Consider the following 21083-nt stretch of genomic DNA (forward strand, 5'->3'; position numbering starts at 1 on the left):
ATTTAATATCTGAGCTTTAAAGAAAAGCAAGCTCAATGTTTCTGAGGGTAGCAGTTTGCTGAGCTGCTGGCCTTACCTTGGAGCTCAAGTCCATCACTGTGGTAATGGCCAGTCTCTTCGCGAACGAAGAACCGGGGAAGGTCTTTCCACCTTCCAGCCTGCGCATTGGATTTTTTAGGTGAGACACAGCGTGCGTGGAACTGAGCCCACCCTTTAATCCTGAGGTTCATCTGCCGGGGCCAAGCACGCTTGGACGGTGGCAGTGAGGTCCTCAGGACGTAGATGGATTGCCTTACAGGGCTAACGAGCTCCATCTGCCCGGGGAGGGGCCCCGACCGGGAATCGAACCCGGGTCTCTGCAGTGACAGTGCAGTGAATTTTCCCCTGGACCACCGGTGTGGTAGACCACAGCTGTTTCAGGCTGTGTAGCTGTGCTGATCAGCACACTGTGACAGCTGAAATGCTCTCCAGTTTTAATGTTCATTTAGTAACCTGACCTCCCTGCTAGCTGTAGCTCTTCATGAAGAAAATTTCAAATTTAAAATTCATAATCTGACAGTCTCTGTCACTCAGGGTCTTGCTTAGATCCCAGCTCAATCTGTGGGCTACATTTGTCTTTTGGAGAAACTATCCATCCAGATGTGCTCTCCTACTAAGCTGTTTGCAGTAGTGTCAAAAAAAGTCCATGAAAAGCTGAACCAAAAAAATGTGATTGGAAGAGTGACATTTTTCTGCTTTTAAGAGGCGAGAGCACCTGAGCCATCACATCAGCCATCCCTTCCTTGCACAGATAGGGCTGGGGAGGCCAGTGCAGCTGCACTTGGCAGGATTGAACTCAGAGAACTGATGACACATACATGCTGAGATCTTTCTCTCTCTCCCCCTCTCTCTTTCCCTTTCTCTCTCTTTTTTCTTTATATATATCTCAGGGAACAACCCAATGAAAAAGAATACATGAGGAGAGAATTTTTCAGGCAAGGGTGAACATAGTGTTGCAAATCCTTGCTTGCAAGTTCTTTATCTGTACAAATCTCATGTTCCTTGGGAGGAAGGTAAAAGAGTCTCCATAGCATGTCTTTAATAGGATATTTTCTGCAGGACTGTTTTGTGCTTAAGCACTGCATTATTCTTTCTTAATGTTATTGCAGATCTTTGTCTGATTTGTTCTGTTTCCACTGCATATAGTGCTCTTCTTTTACCTTTCTCTCTAGACCTCAGCCATGTTGGCATAAGAGCAAGAGCAGACTAGTTCTGGTGAAAGCCAGGGCTTTTATTCTTACTGATTTATTTGTTAAAGTACAGAGTATTCCTCAGTTTAGTCAAAAAATAATGAATCAGGTCATTTTCTCAGTTGACCAGGAAGAACTCTTTTAAGTCTAAAGGAGCTTTATGTCTGACCACTCAAATGCCATTTAGTTTGGCCAGGCCTTGCTTCAGTCCATTCTGTTCTCATTTAAAAAAAAAAAAAAAGAAGAAGAAAAAAAAGAGATGCTGTTATTTCCTGTGTTGCTTTCATGATGAGGACTCTATACTGAGACACAGCTCTGTGGCAGCATAGAGAATGAAATGGCTCTTGGATTATCATCAAGCACAGATGGGTGATGCTTGGGAAATATGTTTTAAGCCTGAGGTGAGGCTTCTGATACAAGGTGTGATGTCTCATCACAGAAGAATGGTCATAAAAGCTGAAGATGCCATAATGAAAAACAAGTGATGACCCAGAAAGAAACAAAAGCTTTATTCTTATTAGAGCCCCTTGAGGTTTTTGATCTTTCTTTCATGGAGACTTCAAAGATCTGGAAGTCCGTGTGAGACCTGTTGAGTAATTCTCATAACTACTTCCATATTTTAATTCCATCCACTGGCCAAGGTCCAAATCCTCTTCTCCCACAATTAGGGATACAAAAACCCCTATTATAATTACCTATTTTAAAGATAGCTTTTCTGTTCATTTCAGAAGTGGCTAAGAGCAGTCATGGATTCTGTGAGTTACTCCTGGAGAAAGGTCTTTGCACTTTTCCTTCCCTTTGTCACAGATTAGTTCAAGGAGAATTTGGGAAGGATGATAGAAGGAACTTTTGCCAGAGGGTAATTTTGTTATCCCATATCAAGATCTTTTGTCCAGCAAAAAGATGATGATAAGTGCGATTTGTTTAAGTTTTTTGAGCTGTGGATATTTTATACTCAGAAAAAAATTATTTGTAACTCAGTATAGTCACTTGCTGATCATTCCCTTTGCATTTAAAAGTGGTAAATAAAGTTGGTTCTGGCCTCTGTCTCAGCCAGGGTCATAGTCACTGATATTTTGCAGAGCTGGGGAAGGTCCAACCAATAGAATGCACAACTTCTCCAATTACTACCGAAGTCACAGCAAGTTGAGGGAATAAGAAAAGGGCAGTGACTTTGCCACATTGCCCAAAGAGATTTATACCTCTCTGGCTTAATTACCCCTTGCAACTCTGAGTGCTTTTGCTGGAAACATTGTAGAACGACTCTGCTGTGGATGACCACTCCCCTTCTGCCAACCACAGCCCAGAGCAGGATCACAGTGAATGCTTTAATTCCCTGGTAACTGCTTTCCTGAGGTCTGGAATAGAAGCACTGTACAGAATTCGCAGGCATACTACCATTCTAACTACCGTAATAAACAAGTGAAACCAGATTTGAAGTTTTCCCCAAGACCCTTCTTCAAAAAATAAAGATCCAAGTAAAGATACCAAGACTTTTGCATATTTAAGAAAAGAACTGTAATGTAATTATTTAATATTCATATAAATTCCAATCCTGCACAGCTTATGGAACAAATAGCTTGTTCAGTGTTATCTAAATTGAATGTCTGAAGAAATAGAAATGTTACTGATGTTCAGCAGGAAGATGGCAGCCACTCAGGAGGCCAGAGGGCCAAAATATTTTGCTTAGTCTTTAGTCCTTCTGTTTGTTTCTAATTGGGAACTTTCTCTGACTCTGCATTTATACTCCTTTCGTGTTTCAGATACAGAAAATCTCAGGGCAGCATATGATGACTTTTCTACTTTTAGCTAAAAGTTCTGATGTGATACATAATTCCTAATTTCGTTTTCTAGCAGCACCCTGGTGTTGAAACCCATTTAACAGATGAGCCTCTTGTGTCCTGGATCATGAAGTTGTACCTGTAGGCCTTAGGACTTGCACCACTTTCTGTAGTTCATGTGTACTGGCAGCCTTTTATGACGAAAATCTATTGTGATGGCTTGATATAAAAATAATTAAGAAGATAAGCTTGAAATTCTTCTTTCTTTGCCTTGTAAGATCCATGCCTGTGACACTGTGAATGGTTGTGAGGGGAATGTGAGGATTTGAGTTTCTTATTATTAAGTAGAATTAGTGCTGTAGGAGCAGCAATTCCTGTGGATTTCCTGGAAACGTAGTTAAGTCAGGCTGTAATGTAGATTTAAATGGTCTGGGGGAGGAAACTTCAGTGGGTCACTTTGGCTGCCAGTGGCTGTTTGGCCTGATGCTGCACTCTTCTGTAAAGTGGCTGAGACATCACCTTATTGCATCTGTGGCCTCTGCTATACAAGCAGCAGATATTTTCAGATAAATGCAGATAAATTTTCCTGTTCACTGGGAGAAGTGATGCAAATCAGAATGTCAGCTTTGATTTGTTATATTCCTAGAGGATAGTGTGCATGGGTGCTTTTCTTATGAGGCTGTCTATGCTGCAGAGAGGTTTAATTTTCAGCAGGGAACGTATTATGCAGCTTATTTGATTGCAAATTTGTTTGAACAGCTTTCAGCTTTATATTTCCCAGTTAGGTAATATAGCTTTAGATAATAATTGCATAATTGGCTTGAGTCACACAGATTTAAGGTACAGCATGCCTGATCTGACTGTTTGTTAGCTTTAAGTGGCTTTATACAATAGATGCCCTGCAACTGAATTTAACTCTTTTGTTGAGTTTTCTTCCAAATAATTTTTGTCTGAAGAAGAAGGATTTTCTTGGTACTCAAGGAATGACCATCCCTGTTACTGAAGTTCTGATGCTGGACTATGCATGTTTTGTGGATTGGTGTAATTTCTAGATGGTACACCAATATGATGAAATAAAGTGATTTTTAAAATCAAGAGTGAGTGCATGGCACAGAGAGCATCTTCTCTGACTGTTTCTTGTGGTTTCACTTTCCTCTAGAGGATGGTGGGAGGGATCACTTTCCAGTCACGATTGATAATGATGAGCTTCACACCTAAGATTCGTTCTTTCATCCCTCCATTTCACAGGCCTAAAAGATGCTACAGGCTCTGAGAGTGATGGTGGCGACTCTTGCAGTACAAAATCGGAAGGAGCCAACGGAGGCACGACAATCCAACCCAAGAAGGTCAAAGGTGTTGGCTTTGGAGATATCTTCAAAGACAAACCCATAAAGCTGCGACCAAGGTCAATAGAAGTTGAAAATGACTTTATCCCAGTAGATAAGGTACGTGTCATTTCTTAATTCTCTCTTGGTGTTGGTTTAAATAAGTTTTCATCTGAAAGTTCTAAATTCTGTCACTGGCCAAAACTTGAAGCTTTATGGTCATTGTTTCCTAATCTTTCTGTAGAGAAGATTCTGCCTTTTTCTTTTTTTTCTTTTGCCTCACAACAGAAAGTGAATTCCAGTGAGGTTAGCTGTCTGCTAAAATGAAAAATAAAATTAAAAACTGATCAGTCTAAGGTATCTTCTTTAGGGAAACAAACAAAAAAAGTTATGGTTTCCTAATGAATTAACAACCAAAGAAAAATCCATGAAATTCTTCCTTTAAGTGAACAGTTAGATTTGAATAGGGTTACTAATATGCTGAGAAGTGTTAGGAGGCTTCCACAGTCTCGAGTTTGCTATATTTACATGATCCATTTTATTTGCCTCCATGTGATTTTAAGAAGCTCCTAGACATCTGCTCTTGGTCCCTGATATGGCAAGTTCTCACTTCTGCCATGCTTGTCCAGTTGTCTGTAGAACCAGACAATACAGGAATTACATTTTTTGGCCTGCAAGCTTTGGGGTTTTTTTCAATGTAGATCATTTCAGTGATCTGATTGATAGCACAGCACCTACCCCTGTATGCACCCTGAGTTACAGGAGAAGGGAAGGTCCTGTAGAGCCATGGCGGAAACTTCTGAAGTTAATTATGCTGAGGGAGATTTGATTAATATTTTCCAGGAGACCATTTCTCAGTCTCTGTAAGGATGGTAGTGAAGAGCTGGGATAATCTAAACACAGGAAAAACCTAGGCTGTATTACTCCTTGACCACTGCTGACTTTTTCAAAGCCTGCATGGTACCCTGCTTGCCTTCTGTTTCTAGGTAGAAACTTCTGGTTTTGGCTTTGTTCATGTGCAGGGAACAGCTGAGCTGTGTTCCAGTGGCCTTTCATCAAAGAAGTCCCCCTGAGATATAAGATAAGGACAGGTCAGGCCTGGTGGTGCTCACTGATTAGTAGCTTATGAACCTTCTTCCTGCCAGGTTCAGGGAATGGGGTGGAGCAGTGAAGTCAGCTTTCCCTGGAGCCATCAGGGTGTCTCTCTGCAGGATGCTTTTTGTGACCCTGACAACCCCACAGTGTTCAAGGTGCGGTTGGGCTTTATAGAAACTTGCAGGTGTGCTGAAAAAGGATTTTTACTAGAACATGAACTTAGTTAGTAAAAGGTTTCCTTTTTAACCCATTTTGGAGGATATTTGAGTTTGTAATTTGATGGCTGTTTGTGATATTTTACTTATGACAACAAGTATTTCCTTACAAGTCCTATGTAAGCAAAATTGCTTTGTATATATGAAGCAGCTGATAGCAAGCAGACTTAAAATCATGTATGGCTGTACTTAAGCCTGTTTTTTTCCTTGGGACATTACAAAGTCTTGTAGCTTTAGCAAATTTGTATTTTAGTCATGCGGTTCTACCAAAGGTAGGCTGTTTTAAATTCTTAATTTTCTGCGGGTAGGTATGTAAACAAAATATGCAGTGCAGGAAGAAACTCGCCTAAATAAACATACTATTACAATTTACATTATAATAGTATTTGTAATGGTGTGTAACATAGACATTCACTTGTAAGGCACTGACCATAATTCAAGTGTTGCACAAAATTCAGTTCTTCTAAGTCTGATATAGACAGATTAGAATTTACAAATGATAATGCCCTGTTAATGTCACGTGAAAGATCTGTTTTGTTGCAGTTTACTATAATTGTAGTTATCTCTACAGTAGTGATTGTAAGTGGGAACTGATTAAAATAAATTACATATCCCTTGAACTCTGGAGCCCTTTGTTTTAATGTGAAGTGTTCGCAAAGTGCTTATGAAGTGGCCTTCATTTCTCGAAGGAAAGTCTTACTCCCCTTTATAATAATTGGAAGTCTTACCTTTGTTTTTCACAAACAACAAATAGGTTTGTTACCCAGCAGAAAAGTGAATATAGCATTTTCAGAAACAAAAAAATTTTCATCCTACGCACAGAACTTCCTTTCTATGTCTTCAAATTTTTCCTTAAGTTTACACGGTTAGGAGAAAAGAATGGCTTCGTTTTGTAAACACAATGCGTTATTTGTGTTTCAAATATGTGGGTAACTAAATCCAACACTTCTTTGCTGTTGTTGCTTTTGTCCTGTCTAAGGTTTAGGTTAATTTTGAGAGGTGCCATTCAGAGTCTTCAGCACTGTGTTCTTTGCCCGGTAACAGCATCAAAACTTGAATCAGTGACACAACATTCTGTTACCATTACAGACCATTAACCTCCCCAAATACTACTCTCCTGGCTGCAAGAAATTCCTCCCTTGTCATTGCCACATTCTTTGCCATTTGATGCTGTTTGTGAGGGAATCCTGCGTTAAATTTGCCATTCCATGCAAGGTCATATTTAGGTTAAGAGCTCTGCATGCTGGTTCAAAAGTGTTGCAGTGCATCCTGCAGAGTGCCAAATTGGTACATATTTTTCTCTAGCAGTATAGGTTTTAAAGGGATCTTTGCCCTGGTATGTGTCTTGCTCCTTTACAAGTAGCTTCAGTTTTTCAATAACTTGTAATCTTTTGAAGAAGGAGAAACAGTGCTTTTCTCTACTCCTTTTTTCTTAAAGTTCTTTCTGAAGTTTGGAGACCCTAAAACTTTCTATTGCTTCCTCTGGATACAGTTATTGATGAAATATTACTGTAATGATATTGTTACATTTTTGATTTGAAATTTCCTAACAATTGTTGTTTTTTATAAAGCATCAATAAATAACTGTAAGGATTTTATAATGTGGGATTTTTTTATAACATGATAATTCCTGTGGAAAATGTCAGAAAGGTTTGCTGCCAGTAGAGCAGAAGCAGGCTCTCCTGTAAATCATCAGGCAGATTGATGCAGTTCAAGTGTTTGCCCAGTGGTAACAATGTAGGATATAGTGGCCCTTGTCTTTTAAGGGGATCAATAGACTCTCAATAAAAGGCAAAACTGAGGAATTGCATGAAACCCCATTGGTTTTATTGGTGTGCAGAATTAATTGCTTAGCTGTTCTTTGTTCTACAAATCACAGAAGCAGATTATCCTAGGGAAATTAATGATGCATTTGTGGGAGTTTAATTTGAGCAGTGCCATCAGACCTCTGCTATTTTAGAAAAATAGAAGAATCAAATACTTACACTTTGTAGTCCATTTCATTGCCTGTTTGTGCTGATGAGTTGCTGTGGCTGCTGGCCATGTATAACTAGAATCAGATTCCTGAGGCATGGCTCTGTCAAATTTCCACCAGTGATAGATGTAAGAAAACTGTTTTACAATGCTGTGTGTGATTGAAGACATGGCTTGCCTACAGATGAATTTTTAGAAGAAATACAGTAAGCATAAAGATATGTTGTATCTCCTGAGAAAATTCAGTGTAACACTCTTAAAGTAGTACAAGGTTTATGGTCAGATAGAAATGCCTGTTTCCCATGTCTCCCTTCTGCTTGTGCAGCCTCAAGACATTTAAACAAGTGCTTATGCTTATTTCCTTTTTTTCCATTTTCATTTCTTAGTAACTTATCTAAAACTTCTGTTTCTGGGTTGGACTTCCTTGCAATATGATCTGTATGGGTTTCCATTGTTCTAACAAGCTATCACTTTTTCCTCTCCTATATCTAAGAATAAACCTCTACAAGTACAGGAAAATTAATTCAACCAATACATTCCATAGTGTGAATTAACTGTATGGGATTGGGTTGTGAGTTGAGGCTTCGGTCCAGAAACGCTAAAGGTCACAATAGGTGAATATAAAGAGCTATTTTTATCTTTCTGAAAACTGCCCTTACTTCAGAAGAGACTGTTGAGAGTATTTTTTGCATTTTCCATTTGAGCTGTATTTGTAATGTTTTGCAGGCAAGACTTCCATAGTTGGCTAGCAGTGGTGAATTTGGGCAGAGCTAAATTTCATGAACAGCCTTTGATGAGGTCACCATACTCTTTGCCAAAACCTGATATAAATTATATACTTAGCTATCAAACTGGGAATTGCAGACACTGTAATGATTTAATATAAAGGGGGAGACTGTCATGCCTCTAGATTCAGCAGCTTGTAAGATCTAGTTAACTGGTGTTTAGGGATCCTTACTGCAAAACACCGAATCTATACAGAAAGTTTTATTTTTGTCTGTATTCAGTATGTTTGGAAGAGGAGAAATGGAGAAGAAATAATGGAAGTAGACACAAGAGCTACACGGGCTAGAAGCTCCTGTCAATTATTAAGTCTACCTGTCCTTTGTAATAAGATAGAAATTTGTAAACTCTTGAGACAGTGCCTGCAAGGTCTGAGTTTCTATTTTGAGCAGGCGAGCTTGGGACCCAGGAACTGCAGTGAACGCATTGTCTTTGCCACACCTGTTCTGTCAGTTCCTGCCTGCTTCCTTTTAGAAAACATTTTTACCCCTTAATTTTCAGTTAAGAAAGGCTCCTCCTTGTGTTTCTAAAGCGGCTGACGATGTGCCTGAGCTCTGCCCGTCCTGACCAGCGGCACCCGTGGTGTGTGGCCAGCCCTGGCTCTGTGTGCACTTGCCTCTCACTGCTACTTCCTTTGCCTCTCCGATGCATTTGGAGGTGCTTGCTTCCCTAACAGAAATGTTGAAGCCAGTTTTCAAAATCCTGAGATAAAGAAAAAATGTCTGCAGGCAAAGCCCCCTTGTGCTGACTACAAATGCTATCAAAAACACCTGCTGAGGCAGGGAGTGTGCGCTGGGGGCACCGGGGGTGTGTGGCGCTTTGCACTTGAAAGCACAGGTTTGTGGCATTCCTTTATTCAGACACAGGCATCAGGGATGGCAGCAGCGGTCGTGCCAAGCATCAGCAGTTTGTCAGATTCTGTGTAGGAACAGAGGAAGCACTCATCTCTTCAAGCAGCATTCATGTTTTGCTTTGAAGATTCTGTCGGCTGCAGTCTGGCATCCCTGTCCCAGCCATTTATTCTAGTGCCACCTTGTGAGGAAAGCTGCAGGGGAAGAGGGACCCTGACCCCTTCTGCAGTTGTCCTGAGAGCAAAGCTGCCTGCAGCGGGGTGTCACTCCTTTGCTGGTGTCACTTTCCAGTTCTTGAATTCAGTGTGGAAACAGGATTCATGTGTTCTTTCATTATGTGAAAAAATAGTACAAGCTTGCAAATGGTGGCTGGTGTTCCTGAGGCAGTGTGGACATTATAAATAAATGATTTACTACCTATACTGGAGGAATAACGAATAAGACTAGCGGAAGTAAGGTGAAATGAGGGACAGTCAAAAAAGCAGTTTGCCTCATTTTGGGGAGGCTAACTCAAAGCAGGACCTGCCACAAGAGAAAAGAATGGAAAACGCAAAAGTAAGTTTAAGAAGAGGAATAAATTTGATAACCTTGGCTGTCAGTGACTCTCTGCTGAGTCACTGAAGTGCACAATGTGAGTGAAGAGTGACTCCTGATTTCCTGTATACTTCCTGCCCTCCCCTGCTATCCCATAAGATATCAATACTTTTATGCACTGTTGGTTTGGTTTCTGAAATATTCAAGCTGCCTGAACAGAGTTGTCCAGGCATTGGTGACGTGGCTCAGCTTACCCATCAGTCTGCACTGACAGTGTTTTGGCAGAGGAGGTTACCCACACACTGATTTATGTTGGTTGTAATGTTTTATTAGGCTTTTTTTTAAAAAGCAGTTCTTGCAGGGTTAATAAATAAATTCAAGTTAGTTGTTTTCTATGCCACAAGACTGTATATTATGGATGTATATGTGTATAGTTGGACTTTATTCTGAAAAGATTTGTCGATATGAAAGAAGCACATCAAGCATATGCATGAAAATATTTTCAGCTTATGTTCCTGACTGGAACTACTTGAAGAACATCTTAAAATAGAAGCAGAGTAGTGTAAGAAGTACTGATAGTACTAGAAGTTATTCATAAAAGCAACATGGAAAATCTGGTCTGTTCTCCTGGGGCACGGCACTGGGCTTCTGCCAGAATGAGTTCTTCTGGAGGAGTTCTCTCTAGGAGGGAATACTCCTGCTATTTCAGTCATGGTTTTGATTAGGAAACCTTAGGATGCTCCAGTCAGAAAAACAGGATGTGTAGGTTTAAGCTAATGCAATTTTATTTCATAATGGGATGACAATAAAAGTATATATGTTGTAAGTTGCTCTGGATCCAGCTGGTGATCATTAGCTCACTAGTCATCACTGTAAATCTCTGAATTTCAGTTGACTCTGTAGCATTACCAGGCCTTTTACCCCAAGAGACATTTTAAAAGAAGTATCATTAAAATCCCAAAATACTGTGCTTAAATAGCTTAGAATAAAGCTGATTTCCTGAGTTCCAGAGATACTTGATGGAGACGTAAACTGAATTTCTAGGAAAGTCTGTCTCGTGTTTCAACTTCAGTACACAGAAAATGCTTCGGTAGTAACAGTGCTGACATGCACGCTAGCTTATTGCTGTCCGATGAGCTTTAAGAGAACTGAATCAATATGTATGGTATGTCTAATAATAGCAATAAATTCTACGTAAATAAGTGATTTATATAAATTGATATAAAAAGATGTGAATTAGTGTAATCAAGACTTTAGGAATAAACAGTTTTATAAATTGTGCCAAAGTAAAATGAACTTTTCTTTCTTGCCTCACTTGGATTTTGTTGGATAATATAACTGATTTTTAATTGCTGCATCTGAGTTGCTAAGTTTTATAACTTTGATAAGATTATTAAAAAAACTAATGTAATAACTTCTATTATTCTTAGCACATGTGCATTTAAAAATTAATTAAGAAGTATAGTTACGTGAAAAGAATAACCCACCTGATTTTGAAAATTACATAAATAAAAAGGCTGATGAATGTAAACCAAACCAAATATAACCTGTAAAGGGAAATCTATACACTCCTCTTTTGTTATCTATTTAGCTTTATTAGCTTGTGGATAATTTCTGAAATGTTTTCTTTCTTTATATTTTCCCCAGTTGAGGATTATTTTTTAAAAGTCATACTTGATTGTTACACTTCTGTATATTCGTAAACTGTATAAAGTATAAATGTGTTACAGAGTATTCTGTTCTCTTAGAGCAAATGCCAGTAACTGTGTGTTTTCTGGAAATTAAGTTTATGATCTATTGTAATATAACTTTAAACTAATTTGTGATTGGAAGATAGAAATGTTCAGGAAGAAGATTTCAGGCTCAGTAGGACTTTGCTCTAAATTACTCCTGAAGGTGTCCTGCAGCATGGTGCAGGCACAGGGAGCGTTGTTCCAAGAGATGTTGCCTTTCCTGTGAGCCATGATCTTTTGCTCATTTCCATTCTCTAAAATAGCCTGATATTTTTTTCTGAATATTTGTACTTGCAGTGATAGTCCCACTCAGACCAGTTTCTTATTTGCTTTCAGTATAAGGCGAAAAGGGATTTCCGAGATCATCTAATCCAAGCCTCTCAACCAGACTAGGACTGAGGATATATAAGTAATTATGTATCCTCGTACTTACTGTTTTAGCAGAAAATATATTGAATAGCCTTGCTCTGCAAAATAACTTTTTTATTGGGGTGGGTTTTGTTGGTGGTTTTTGGTTTTGGTGGGTTTTTTTCCTTTGCGTGGTTGGTGGGGGTGTTTTTTGTTGAGTTTGCTTTGGTTTGGGTTGGGTTTTTTGTAGGAACCATTTTGAAAAATTTAATCTCCTCCCCTTTACCGTCTGTATACTGTACTATGTCTAAATCTGTCATGTCTTCCCTTACGCAGTTTCTTAAAACTAGAGATTCTTAAAACTAGAGAGAATCAATTTTTTTTTGCTTTCACCTTTTTAATGTGTAAATTCAGAGGCTTTTCTCGTGTCCCATAATCGGGTTGGCACTCCCGTTAAGAACACCTCTGTAGAGAGCGGGCTGTGTGTCTATAAGGAATGCATTGAGTGTGCCTGAGTATGTCCATACTAGATGTGTTTGTGTGTTAATTCTTGCTCAGTAGTCAAAAGTAAAGTCAAATGGGAGAGAGAATTTATAGTATCTTGTGGCTTGCTTAAGTATAAATCTTTAATTTCTTCCAAATCATCTGTGTCTTTCCCTCCCCTGCCCTTATTCAGTCATTTTAAAGTTGAATGTTTATAGAAAAGCAGTATTAAGAATTTATAAGATTTTAATGGAACAGAGTATCATCAGTGATATTTCAGTTTCTCGATCATCTTTCTTTAAAAGCAAAGGCTGAAAAAAAGACATAAATTACATGAAATTTCAACCTCCCCCCTCCTTTCCTCCCTGAGAGACCAATACACTCAGAATTTGTCATAAGCTCCTTTGCCTATAGAGTTATTTGCAAAACTTTCTGCCTGGGCTGTTCACAAAATCGTCACTCCCATCCTTGCTTTTCCTAGCTGTTGCTCTCAAGAAGCCAGGAGAGTCTAAGCTGGCTTGGGAAAGGAGAGGAAACTTCTTGCTGTGTGTGAGCAGAGGTAGGAAAAGCTCCGCATTTCCTGTGAAATAAACAAGTGGAACTTTTGTTTCCCCGGGATGGCCCGGATCGTGAGTCAGTGTCAGGGCTGGGCTCCCGCTCTCGCTGAGCTGAGCTCATGCAAGGAAGGGGCAGGACTCCAGGGCACTTCTTGGACACTTCAAGCTGCTGAAAGGCAGCTTGGCTTCACAATGGGAGAGGAGGTATTTATTTTACAATTAGTTGTGGCTGTTTAAAACTGTATCGTAATACTTATTCTGCAGAGCACTGGTTTCAACTGCAGGGTTCTTCGGTTCTTCTGCACTTTTTGTTGGTGCTGGGTAGGTAAAGAGAAGGGAAAAGAGCATTGAGGGTCATGAAGTCCATTTCTGCTATAGAGGACCATATTAGAATAGGGAGTTACTTTTGCATGAAAACATATTCTGTCCTGGCTCTGTTTAGCTTAATTTTTTTTCCTTTCAGCCTCTTTGGCCATTAAACTTGCACAGATGTTTTCTGTTCCTATATGATGTGGTTTCAATTTTCTTACTGTAAAGAATAATGCAACTTTATAGTTAAGCAAGACGAGTTGCAAAGTCTTTAGGATGTGTTGCTCTTTTGAATGTTTGCTTAGTAAACGAAAATTCACCCCCTACACCTCCTGTTTTTTGCTTCCTAAATGCACTAATAAAACTGTACTTCTTCTTCTTGTCAGAAAAAAAGAGGAGGAGCTTTACTAATTCATCTTCTTTGTGAGGTGACATTTGTATAAGCAAGGAAAGTTGATGTGAGTTTTGGAGAAAATTATATTGGGATAATAAAATCTAGATGGAAATGATCTTTTATTCTTTTCTTTCCCCTCCCAAGAAAAAACAACTAGAGTCAACTGTTGCTTGTAAAATTCTATGGACAGCTGAATGGAGAGATATCAAGTAAACTGTTTAATGATTTGCATATACTTTGGGAGCTCTTAGTACAAAAATGTAAATTTTCCTCAACTTTGGCTTTTCACAGCTGAAGTCAGTAAGCTGTGTGCAGAAATGAAGTAAGAAGTTTTCTGAGTTGTTTTTTCTCTTAAAATGTGCCATGTGTCTTTCTCTTTTTCTACCTTAAATAAAGAAAAGAGAAAGGAGGGAAGGAGAAAGGATCATAGACCAGTCAGACACTTGGTAGGATAGAAATCTGTAGACCAGTTTCTAAGATGCCTTTTGTGTGTGTTTCTGTAGGAGGTTGGTGGCATTCTGTGTTTCTAAAATAGTGCTTAAATACTAGGGACATGAGTTTATGTTATTACAGTTAGTTGATTAAGTGCTTCATAAAAACTTCCAATAAAAGGCAAGGAGAGGAGAGAGAACGGAGCTCCTGGGGAGCAAGTCCTGATGCAACAGCAACTGGTAGCCAAGTTGGGGCTGCTGGTGCCTCCTTTCTGCTGGGTGGTGGGCTCTGTGCCACACACTGGCCACCCAAAGAGCAGTAGAGCTCCATGTGTACAGCTGATGCTTTCTTCTGCAGCAGTCTCTGTACCTAAAGCACTCGCTGAAAAGCAAAGATGAAACACATGATATTATTCATTTTCCGTTTGTGTTTCGAGTCACTTTTGCTCTGCAGTTTTCCCTATAGAGTTTAAGAGACATAAAAGACACCCCTGTTTTTCCTCAGTGATGCAATGTTGGTGTGTGGGGGAAACCCCAAAAGTAAAAAGTGAAAGTTAAACTGAGGAGAAAAGAAGAAATATAATACTCAAAGGGAAGAAATATTTGCTGTCAGCACTAGAGCTGGGATAATCTGTATGACAGTATGGGGTTACTCTTTTTTTAAATAATCACAGAGTTTGAAAAATATAATTGAGCAGCTACTTGTCAGTTTGTTGACAACATCGTAACTTTTACAAAAGAGCAAAGAAGTATTGTTGCCACTTAAAAAGGGAAGATATTAAGGAAGTGCCATTCTTTGCTTACTGTTTTCCTAGAATTTTCTTTCTTTTGGTGAGAGATGGGAGTAGCTGCACTGCTTTCTTTACTGCTGCAAAAGGAAGTGGAGATCCATGTAGCAGTTCATTAAGGTTCATAAGGTTCATTAATTTTTGTAAAAGAGGGAGGTTTCATAACAGCAGTTTCTAAGCTGGATGGTACAGTCTGGATCATGCCAGCTACCAACTGCAATCTAGACAGGCATGGCTCTCTTGGGAGAGCAGGAAGGAATTTCATTCACTCAGTGCAGACTGACTAAATTATTTTTCCTAGAGGAGATAGAAATTAATTTTGAATGGCAAATGCAAATGGTAAAATTCATGGCAAGGGGTGCAAGGGGACATGTTTTCTTTGCATTTATGTGAGCCACAGACAGTAAAAGAGGAGAATGAAAAATAAAACAGGGAGGAAATAAGACTTTCTGCTCAAAACCCACTTTTGTTACAAAAGCACCTTCTAGCATTGCAAATCTGCAGCTTGAGGAAGAAAGAAAGTGCTCATTTGGATGTGCACGCTTCCAGTGCTTTGAGATGAGGCAGCTGGGAGCGTGCTGTGTGAGTTTCACTCTGTATTTGCCTTTTATTTAATTTGCTAAAGTCTTTTTACTCATCAGTGATTCTAATATGTCTCGCTCCATTTGTTTCAGCAGCATCTATCTAATCTAAACTCTTACATTCACTTTCTCACCATTAAGCTTTTAGGAAGGCAGTCTTTTAGTTCATTAATGGTTTGAAACTGACAGCCCAACAGCATCAAATGTCAGGATTCCAAATTTTACAGAAATAATAGTTATAAAGTGTGCAAGTTAAGACACACGGGTTTCTCTCCTGTTCAGCACATCAAGTAGAAAAAAGCCTCTCCAGTCCCCTCCATGCCCATAATTTCAGATTTTAAGAACTTATCAAAATATGAAGTTACAATAGCTTTAGAGTCTGAACTCAATAGCTGGTAGAAGAGGTTTAAGTGTAGAGAACACTCTAAAAAGCAAAATTTGCACTGTTCTGCTCTGCAAGCTACCCAGAGTTTTAATGAGAATGATGTTTCACTGATAATGGTTTTGTTTCTTCTCCCTTTTCCATCCAAGAGGTTAAGCCAAAAATGCATGTTTTTCCTACTTATTTCTTCATATGTTATTTGAGATAGCACAGATTTCTCTGGTGAGTTGCATAATACTAATGAAGATATTCTTCATCTGTGGTTTGTAGAGTGATGGTGGTCTGCTAAACACCTGGTAGTTTTTGTGCATGGGTAGCTGGATGAGACATTTGGTGCTGGCTCAGGTCATTTCTAAATGGAACTCAACAGCTGGAAACAAGAAAAAAAGTAATTTTCCATTTAAGCAGTTCTGAACTTGCTGAAGAGATGTTTTGTCGTTGCAAATGGGAAGTTAGGAATTTGTGAAACAGTCTCTCTAATTAGAAGTCTTCCCCACTATGAAGGTTTGAGACTCTCCTTTAAATGCAGAAATATAAATTCCATTAATGTGGATGATATAAACAGTTCCAGTTCAGCATAAACATCAATATCATTGCTGAGGGAACACTTTGTATTCATATACTGAAATACTGTGCATCTGAAGACAAATCTGTAGCAGTTTCTCAGAGAAAGCTGGCAACAGTCAAAGCCCTTCCAGACAGCTTGATGGAGTTGGAATTTATTCAGGAAGTTGGTAAGTTGTTACAAGCATTTCACTTGGTAGTGTTGTGATAGATATAATCCACTTTACAGGTCGTAACAAGTTTGAGATGGCTAACTAGGAAATGTAAACATACTTTTCTGTACTGTGGATTTTTCTTTTTCATTGCAATAGCTGACTGTTAATCCAGTATTTGATTTTTATAATCTTTTAGATTCATAGTGGGTTTCTCTGCTTCTGTGTGAGCTACAGAAGACGGCCCAGAGAAGTAGACTTGCATATACCTTAAAGCATTTTTTAGTTCTGAAATTTTTCCACTGAAAATTTCTGTAGTGTCCTGCAAATCAGAGGATTTAAATTAACCCCTAAGAGTTACTGCTTAATAATTTTGAAGACTTTTCTAATTATTTTCTCCATATATCTTGTTCTCCCTATGGTTTTGCTTTCTTTTTAACACAACAACTGAGTGTGTTAGATAATGTGGGGGGGAGATAGGAGTTTGAGTAATTCTTTGAAGCTTCCCTTAAGTTATCACTTTGGTTTTATGTCACCTTACTTTATTTAAGTTTATTTTCTGAAGTGTACGTATTCAGTATTTCATTTCCATACGTTGAAGAATATTATTTCCAGGAAACTGGAAGATCCTGAGACATCTTTAGTTCAGATCAGAACTGTGCCTGGGCTCTTGTCGTGCCTCCAAACAGTGGTTAGTTCTGGAATCCTGGGGGAGAGTGTGAGAACAGGTTGCACATACAGAGAAATTCCTGCAGTGAGTCTTAACAGCCTCTAGTCATTTTGAACTTTGTGTTTAATAACCATAATGGATTTTTGTTCCTTGTCAATTTGAGTAGTCACATTTTTGTTGCACATAATGTTTTAGCACATGTAATTCCTGGGGAAGAGTTCCAATCTGCTGGATCACACATTGTGGGAAGAAGTTACCTCCCTTTGTTTTGAATGTGGTACCTGCTAATTTCATCTAATAGCCCTTAATTTTTATTACTGGAAGAGATGAGTGAGTCCTTAATTTTTATCACTGGGAGAGATAATTAGTGAGTCCTTCCTAACTACCTACTTAATGTCTCCTGATTTTTATAGATTTGTGTCACCTGTGTGTATCTTTTTTCCCAGAATAAGGAATCTGTTCCATATGTTTGATCATTCTTGGTGACTTCCTCTTTTTTCAGTTCCTTTAGGAACTGAGATGGTTTATGTGTGAGGGCAAAAGGAGATGACACAATGATTTAGGTGTTGGATGGATTTATACACTTTATAGCACTTTATGGTGCTCTTTATTGCTTTCCAAAGTATTAACAGCTATGGGATTCAAAGCCTGTCATCTCTGTCTAAAGATAGTCTTTTCCTCCAAATGTGTCATTGTACTTCTATCTGAAATGAGTTTCTGTTTTTCCCCTTTGCTGGACCATCTGTGAAGAAATGAAAAACAAGAGCCTTGATCTAGATCCTTGAGCAACTCTTCTGATCACCATGATGAAATCCTATCTTTTGTTTCTTGTCTTTTGATCAGTTACTTATCCAAGATAAACTTTCTGAAATAAAAGGATGAACAGTAAACTCTTCTGAATCTCAGTTTTAGTTTGGAGTGTGCACTGAGGTCACCATTTCAATCTTCTTCAGGAGCAAGGACCAGCAACTTTTTTATTTGTGTGTTTTAATGAAAATTGCTGTCAGTTGGCTTGCAAAATAGAAAAGATGACAGTGTACTTGTATAAAGACAACATTGTATTGCTGTAACATCACAATTTATGGATTTGGTAGCTGGATTCATAGATTTGTTGATAATCTATAGATAGATCCACATATACAGATGAGGACAGATCTTCAGATAGATTAGCTGCCTGCGGTCCTGGAAAGTAGCGTACATGGGCTAGATAACTAAAATATTTAGAAACAGCAACTATCATGGGATTCTTCTGATTGAATTTACGTATCTGTGATGTAGTACTCAAGCTTTCTTCACAGTCTGTAGACTAAAAGGCATTATTAAGACATGAGCTTTCTTTATCCCAAAGGAGAAGTTCAGATGAACTACATGCTAAAAGGGCTGGTTTTGCTCCACTGACAGAAGGGAAGCCTGCAATGTCTGGCCCATATGGACACATCTGGCTCACAGTTGATGTTCAAATGAAATTAACTTCCTCTCGATTAACTATTTCAGAACACCAGTATCTTGCCTCGTTTACATCTCAGATAAGATAAGTTTAATTGCAGGACCTGGTGCTTTCTCCTAAAGAAAGTACATACCTAAAAGTCTACCAAGGAACATACTACTCTCGTCTTTGGTTGTGGAGTAACAGATTCTGAGCCATCAAGGAGTGTCAACATACATTGATTATATTATCCTGGCCTTCTTTTCTCCCTCCCTTTTTTTCTGTATGTAATTCTCCACAGTGGTAAGCCAAAGGTAGGGCAGGCTTGTAATTTTTTCTTTATATTGCCAGGAACATTCAGAATCATAAATAATTACTTGTCTGTCACAGCAAGTGATTTTCTAGGACTTCTCTTTATGTGATTTTCAAATACTTTTGGATGTAATTAAGTAAAGCACACGAAACTTATTTTATTAAATATTTCAGAAGTTACTGTTATTTTGAAAAATAAAGTAGTTTTTAATCAAAAGAAATGTCACTATTCCTAAGTATTCAAAGCATTTATTCTCAGGGTTGGTGTAGTTTAAGCATTTAACCAATGAGAAGAGGTAGTTTTGCTTCTTCAACTGTAAGAAAGAATGAAATCAGAAGAATAATCATCAGTGATAAATCAGAAAACGAAGCCCCAGCAAGAGCATGTTTTGTTCTAAAATTTCCCCTGTCTGGGAATCTCTGGGCTGTTTCCTTTGCTTTGTTTACTTGCTTGCTTGCTTGTCTGTTTGGATTCCAGGGCCATGACAGTGCATGACAGATGCAGTAATTGTAAGATGCTCTGACAATCAGTGCCATATTTCTAGGGCACCGAGTGAACTGACTGAGGTGTAATGTAATCATAACCTGTTTACTATTCTCTGGAATGAGAGTATTGTAGTAGAATTTAGACTGACATGCTGTTTTTACACACACACACACTCATTCTTTTTGTCTTTTGTGATCGAGAATTAACTTTTGCATTTGGTAAAAATATATCAGTTTCTGTGTGAACACTAGAAAACATTTCCCCCCCCCAGATGCCTTTAGTTTTTCTCCATGTGCATACTCATTCCAAAAGCCTTTAACATTGAAACAGCATATACTCATAGACTACTTGAATATTGCTTTCCTCTAAAGCAGTGCTGGCTTCTGTCTCGTAGCCAATTCCCAAAGGACTGATGTTCATGAACAGCTACAGGGCCCCCACCTCTTCACTCTTGACTTTGGACAACTTGTCTGCTTTGTCCATACTTGTTAATTGTGGTAAGAGTCAGACTGATACCTGAAATGGTGTTAATTTTCAAGGAGCTCCAGTGAGATAAAGGCTTTGGTATTTTGCTTTGTAACACTGGGATGTTTATTTGGAGGAACATCTTTTATTCAGAGATCTGTTGATTTAGTCTAGGCAGAGAGAATTAAGATGTCTTTGACAGCACCTAAATACAGGGTTTTGCAACTTTGCTGTAGAAGGGTAGAGCCTTTCAAAGGTAATTTTTTTTTTCCAAAAGAAATAAAGGATTTTAATTTTTTTCCAAAAGAAATAAAGGATTTATTTCTTTACAAAGATATGCTGTCATTCAGAAGGCCTATATTCATCCAGCTCCAAAAGTCATCTAATATAGACATCAGCTGGAAAAACTGCATTTTGGTCTACTGGAATATGGACTAAGTGTGAAAATGCGTTATTTGAGGATTGTCTAGCAGAAAATAATATAGCTTGACTATGTGCAAAGAAACTGTAATATGAAGTTTAAAACACTTTAGTTGCTTTGTTGTCTGCATTCTGTGAAACATTTGCCAAACATCCCACTAGAAAGCACTGTGGGTGTGTGCAGCATCTGATGCTGTGCTCAGGGGCACCCATTCTTTGTGGAAGCATCATCTGGTACGTAGAGCTGAGTGTCAGTCATGTTTCAGCTTTTGAGTGATGTAAAGGCAAGCATCATTATTGAAGAGTTCAGACCCTGGGTTTGAGGCAGAGTCAGGTTATTACAGGTGGGTGCCTCCAGAGAGGGAGTCTGAACAAAGAAATCCCTGGGCCATTTTATTCCCCCAGTCTGTGCACAGGATCTTCATGAGCCCCAGGGGTGCCTCTTGGTCTGATGACGATTTATGGTCTGAGATCTTCCAACACTTTGTTGGATTCTTTCTCCATGTCTCCATTAACTGCTCTTATGTCCCAGATTGGGGCAGCCTTGGGGCCCTCCGGGGTCTCAGCCCTTTTCTGAAGGTGTCCTGTATGTCTTTTATTTGCTCCCTTGCTGAGCCAGTCATGCTACCAACAGGAGCTCATTTAAAGTTCAGCTATGCCAAGCTTTGAGGAGGGCACACTCCTGCTAAGCTGTTACAACTTACAATTAAAATTAAACCTACACAATTAATTTCTAATATGCTATAAGTAAACTTATTTTAACCCCCAACAAGCACTTATGCAGCCTTTCCTTG

The 21083-nt window shown here is 38.8% G+C and overlaps 1 protein-coding gene across 8 annotated transcripts in view; it reads left to right on the forward strand.

Moving 5' to 3' along the window:
* The window catches only part of SH3KBP1 (SH3 domain containing kinase binding protein 1), a 216311-nt gene that overhangs the window by 129235 nt on the left and 65993 nt on the right, over window positions 1-21083 (forward strand). For 7 of the 8 annotated variants that reach the window (XR_003571543.1, XM_027886741.1, XM_027886744.1 and 4 more), the window contains one exon: window positions 4259-4455. Coding sequence is in view for 7 of the 8 variants with exons in the window: in XM_027886741.1 (XP_027742542.1) it covers window positions 4259-4455 (197 nt within the window). In the remaining variant the exon portion in view is untranslated. Of the gene's footprint in view, window positions 1-4258; window positions 4456-13085; window positions 13113-21083 lie in introns of those variants that run through there. The other variant, XM_027886746.1, reaches the window with a different exon arrangement.

Source organism: Empidonax traillii, unplaced genomic scaffold (assembly GCF_003031625.1).
Source record: "Empidonax traillii isolate 1590-97213 ecotype Southwest subspecies unplaced genomic scaffold, ASM303162v1 scaffold194:size798623, whole genome shotgun sequence".
NCBI lineage: Eukaryota > Metazoa > Chordata > Aves > Passeriformes > Tyrannidae > Empidonax > Empidonax traillii.